Genomic DNA, 5,060 nt, shown 5'->3' on the forward strand with positions numbered 1-5,060 from the left:
TCCCAGGCTGAGCTGTGGCCAGTATGGGAACAGGGAGAGATTTACAAAGGGAACGTATTGACATGCTGTGCTTAATGCCAATGTGAATTTTGCTGCATTTTGAAGAATAATGCTGACATATCCTCAGGATTGTGATTATTCATTTACACATAGAAATTATACATATTTGGAGAAAGGTCAAATAAGTTTTTAAAAGGAAACCCTTAGTGTTACTTTATTAGAGTTGATAAATTTCCCACTTCTTAGTGACTGTGAGTTCTGCTTCACCCTTCAGCATTAACTTCCACAGTGCAGACAATCAAGAGACATTTTTCCCTATTTTTATGCTCCACTAATTACAGGAGAGCCATGGATAAAAGTGAGTTGGTACAGAAAGCCAAACTGGCTGAACAGGCCGAGCGTTACGATGACATGGCTGCTGCTATGAAGGCTGTCACTGAGCAAGGACATGAACTGTCCAATGAAGAAAGGAATCTACTCTCGGTTGCCTACAAGAATGTGGTTGGTGCCCGTCGCTCATCCTGGCGTGTAATTTCCAGCATTGAACAGAAAACAGAGAGGAATGAGAAGAAACAGCAGATGGGAAGAGAATATCGTGAGAAAATTGAGGCTGAATTGCAGGATATCTGCAATGATGTTCTGGTAATAATCCAACAGCAAAAATAACAGTAGTTAGTACTGCAGCATTCTTCAGAAGGGCTTAAGGAATCTTACTAGTGCTGTAGACACTGCAGCACCTTAGCAGGGGAATGATTTTGCATAGCCACATACTTGGGTCCCATTCTAGCTCCTAAGTAGTCTAGCTTGTTTCTTAGGGAATTTGTTGTAAAAGAGCATTTATTTTTTTTATAGAAAAAAGCCAACAAGGCAATGTTGAAGACCCCTAGCTGCTGGCCAGGGGTCACCATGAAAACAAATTTAATCTGGGGCACTGGTATGAGTCCTGCTAAAAGGCCTACCATTTAGATTCTTTCATTAGTGACTGCTGATGTCCTGAGGCTTGTTTAGTACTTTTTTTTTTTTGATGGAAAAGGTGTGTACCTCTTCCCCCAAACTGTTTTTGCTATTTCTTTCACTTAGACGGGAGGCATTCTTTTTATTGCTGATCAGGCAGGAGCAGTTGCTGTCAGCCTTTGCATCTCTTTCTGAATGCACGTGCTGACTGTGCCACTATTCAGCTTTGCAGCTGGCGTTGCAGATAGAATCAGTTTATTGTGGATAATTTCACTGCCCTGTAAGGAATTCAAGTTTGTGGCAGCAAAAGTGACCAGACTTGTGCTAATGTCAAGCTGCTGCTTTTCATTAGCTTGCTTGTGGACATAGGTTTGCATCAGTGTATTTCAAGGAAAATCTTTGCAGTCTTAAGCCCTGATAGCCATTAGATTCTGCAGGAGTGAATTGTGGATAGCCTCAACATAGCAAGTTTTCTGCTTTCCAAGGGTTAGGTTACAAGTAGTTTCTCTTTTTTGCTGAGTTTAGACAACAGTAAGCAAAGTGTTTCACATATGAGTATACATAAGTCATTGTTAATGTTTTAACAGTTCGTGCTTACCTTTATAACAAAGGTTCTGCTTAAGACATTATTTTTATGACTTAGGAAAAGAAAAAAAAAGATGTTTCCTTTCTCAGGAACTCCTGGATAAATACCTTATTGTCAATGCCACGCAGCCAGAAAGCAAGGTCTTCTATTTGAAAATGAAAGGCGATTACTACAGATACCTCTCAGAGGTGGCATCTGGGGACAATAAGCAAAGTAAGTAGAGATGAAATTTCTCATTCTGCTGGGGCCCGAGCAGAATAAAGTATAGAAAATACTTGTGTTCTTTCCTCTTAACATGAAATACTGATTTATTTTCACTGCTGCCTGTACTATTGAAGACCTGTGCAATGCAAGTCTCTAAAAGAGAAAGACCTCACTGAAATTAATAGAAGTGATTGACAGACATTCATCAAACCAGTCAAATTCTGCTTGCAGCCCCTGACCTCAATGACTGATTTTTAAGCACGGATTTGGCAGTAAAATCCCTTTCCTGGAAAGTGTGTTTTTTCTCATGGAAGATGCTTTGTTCCTATCATCTCTTGTTTAAACTATGAATTTAGCTCACAAGTCTTCACTGTTTGCAAGCTTTCTGCATGCAAATATGGGATATTGGGTTACTGGTTCCTAAGCCAATTAATCCTGAAGTGGTAAAGCAATGCTGAACTGTGCCTGAATTCCTGGGGAGTGTCTGATGTAGTCCATATCTTGCAAACTTAGTTTGGTGCCATTCGGGAGCTTATTGTTACCCATTAGCCAGGAAGGGGCTGTTGTCTTTCCTCTGAAATCCCAAACTGACATAAAGTTCATGATCTAGCTGCTAAATGTTTGCTTCAGTGTAAAGAGGTAGTTTAGATACCCCTTCTTCCCCATATGGTTTTGTCTGGATTTATTATTTAGACCAACTACACTAGACTGGAAGTGAGTGTTGAATCACAGTACGCTTTGACTTAGGTAGAGCTTGTGTGCACTCAGATTGGTTGGAATTTATTTTGAATAATGTCATGTTAAGTCTCTACTAAAATGTTGAACTTAATTTCTATATGTCAAAGCTTTTTCTGAACAAATGTTTCTGCCGTAATAGTTCATCCAGTGGTAGGCTTTTACATCTCAAAACATTGAAAGAAGCATCTGTGCATATGTAATTGTATGAATTTCTGGTGGCACAATAGTCTAGACTGAGAATATAATAGCTTCCCCCATGAAGTACAGTGATGTACTGTGCATTAATATGATTGTAATTACTTCTTGCAGCAACGGTAGCAAACTCTCAGCAAGCTTACCAGGAGGCATTTGAAATTAGCAAGAAAGAGATGCAGCCAACACACCCCATTCGACTCGGTTTGGCTCTAAATTTCTCTGTCTTCTACTATGAGATACTAAATTCTCCTGAAAAAGCCTGTAATCTGGCAAAGACGGTAAGCAGACTCTTCATATTACAAATTTTTGTGGAGGCTAAGGAGATAATTACATGGTTGCGGTAGCGCTTTGTAGATGATTACGCTTTTTTGTATCAAAGTCCATAAAAATCCTGTCACCTTTAAACTGTTGTCATCATAGTCTATTTTTAGGTAAGCTAGTTTAGACTAGCTTAGCTTTAAGTAAAGCTAATTGGCTAGTGCAGTCGATCCAGTGAAAGGGAATACAAAGTGCCTCTTCTTATGTCCACATAATTCTCTTAGAATGTGCTTGTGTCAAATTTGAAAATACTTGGATTAGTTTAGCACTTCTAAAGAGAAATACTTATTTGAATTTGAACACTTAGCAAATACATGGTATGGTCTTTGTGACTGTGGTTGTAGCCCTAAATATCCTTGTGTATCTGCGTGCGTGTGTGCCTCTCCAGAGACCTAGAAGAGCTTGGTGATGGGTTGTGCCAAACAAATAGTTGGTCATTTTTTTTCTTAGCCTTCTCCCTAAAACAGGATTAGAGCCTTCAGAATGGAGCTTTTTGCATCTGTGAAAATTGTCTGGTAGTAACTTGAATGGTACGGCACTAGGTGAATGTTTTTGTTCTCGATATGTGCTTCAGTAATACTGTGTAACAAGAAGTGATGTTTTGCTGTGTAAAATGTTGCTGCTGTTCCTGCTTTTTCAGTTAATATGCTTACATCTGTTTGAAATCGGAATGAAGAAATAGCACTTATTACTGGCGCTCTGCTCTCAGACTTGCAGCATGGGCTTTCATGTGTAACAGATCAATGGGAAGAATGGCTTTATATGGCCACTTTAAAAGGCTCTAGTGGAACACACCAGATTTCCTATGCTGTTTTGAAAAGAAATCCAAAACCTCCCACACCACCATCAAAAACCTCTTGTCTTCCATTTTCTTGCCTACTGACTCATGTACTGTGTATGTATCGACTTAATGGTATCTTTTTTTTTACTGCCAGTTTAGACCAGCGAGACCTGCATTTTTACTGGAAGTATTGCTTTTAAGTGTTGTTCTTAAACCTGACTTCAAGCTGTGTGAATCATTCTTCAGTATGACAGAGAGTGTGCTTGCCCCTTCAGTACTTGGTATTGGCATGGCAGTGAGGTTGTTCTGGGCTTTAATCTGGACCCCCTGAAGACTTTTGTTTTCCCCACTGGTTGTCTAGTGATCTGGTGCTCACTTTGGTTTACATTTCTTCTCTTAGTGGAAAAGAAAAATACTGGAAGCTTTTGTCACAGAATTTTTAATAGTAATGTGGCAAATTTGTAAGCTCTGTGTAAGCAGAAGTTAATTCAGAGAACAGAGTGTGAAAGTGCTGTCTTGCATGTTTTTAGGCATTTGATGAAGCGATAGCAGAGCTGGACACGCTGAATGAAGAGTCTTACAAAGACAGCACTCTGATCATGCAGCTGCTTAGGGACAACCTCACTGTAAGTATCCTGGGGCGAACTGCTGTACTGTGTGCTGTCTTAGACTGCTGGACTGCACTAAGTTGGACTCGACATCTGAAGGCTTAGGTAGTTATGTGCCATTAAAAGCCTTTTCTGAGGCATAAACTGCATGTCTTAACTGTGCTGCCTTTTGTAACCAGACCAGTTGGACTTGCTTGTTTAAACCAGAAATCACTTGTTAACCACTGTTACAAACTCAGATTTTTTTTTTTTTTAACACAAAGTGGAGTTTGTCTGTTCTCAACAGCCAGTTTTATGTTGAGCTTGCAAACTTGTGCTGGCTTTTTATTTGTTATCCTCTACTCATTTTCTAGTTCATTATTCTTTACCTTTACTGTTCAGTTCAGTTTTGTATTGCTCTTAGCTGAGAAAAGTGCACAGCTACTGCTAATTATGCTGTCTTCCCTTTCCTGACAATTGTAATTAACTGTGTGCTTTCAGCATAAATGTGTGTTTGTATTTTCTTTCAGCTATGGACGTCGGAAAATCAGGGAGATGAAGGGGATGCTGGAGAGGGAGAGAACTAATGCTGTCACGCTTCACTATATGTTCAATGTCACCCTGTATCCTACACATATATCCCTTTGTGCGACAAGCAAAAAGAATAGTACATCGACTTTCACAACCTCAACGTAGC

At 39.6% G+C, this 5,060-nt stretch overlaps 1 protein-coding gene across 2 annotated transcripts; it reads left to right on the plus strand.

Moving 5' to 3' along the window:
* Window positions 1-348: 348 nt before the first annotated feature.
* Window positions 349-5,060, plus strand: YWHAB (tyrosine 3-monooxygenase/tryptophan 5-monooxygenase activation protein beta; the record flags this gene model as incomplete). Of its 2 annotated transcripts, XM_082007243.1 has the most annotated exons (5): window positions 349-642; window positions 1,630-1,753; window positions 2,792-2,955; window positions 4,307-4,402; window positions 4,894-5,060. In XM_082007243.1, 5 exons carry the CDS (start codon window positions 349-351, stop codon window positions 4,948-4,950), a joined length of 735 nt encoding a protein of 244 aa, XP_081863369.1. In that variant the 3' UTR covers window positions 4,951-5,060. The 2 variants fall into 2 exon arrangements, with proteins under 2 accessions (XP_081863369.1, XP_081863368.1); XM_082007242.1 differs by having other exon boundaries at window positions 4,307-4,989.

Source organism: Phaethon aethereus, assembly GCF_964289735.1.
Source record: "Phaethon aethereus genome assembly, chromosome: 16".
Lineage (NCBI taxonomy): Eukaryota > Metazoa > Chordata > Aves > Phaethontiformes > Phaethontidae > Phaethon > Phaethon aethereus.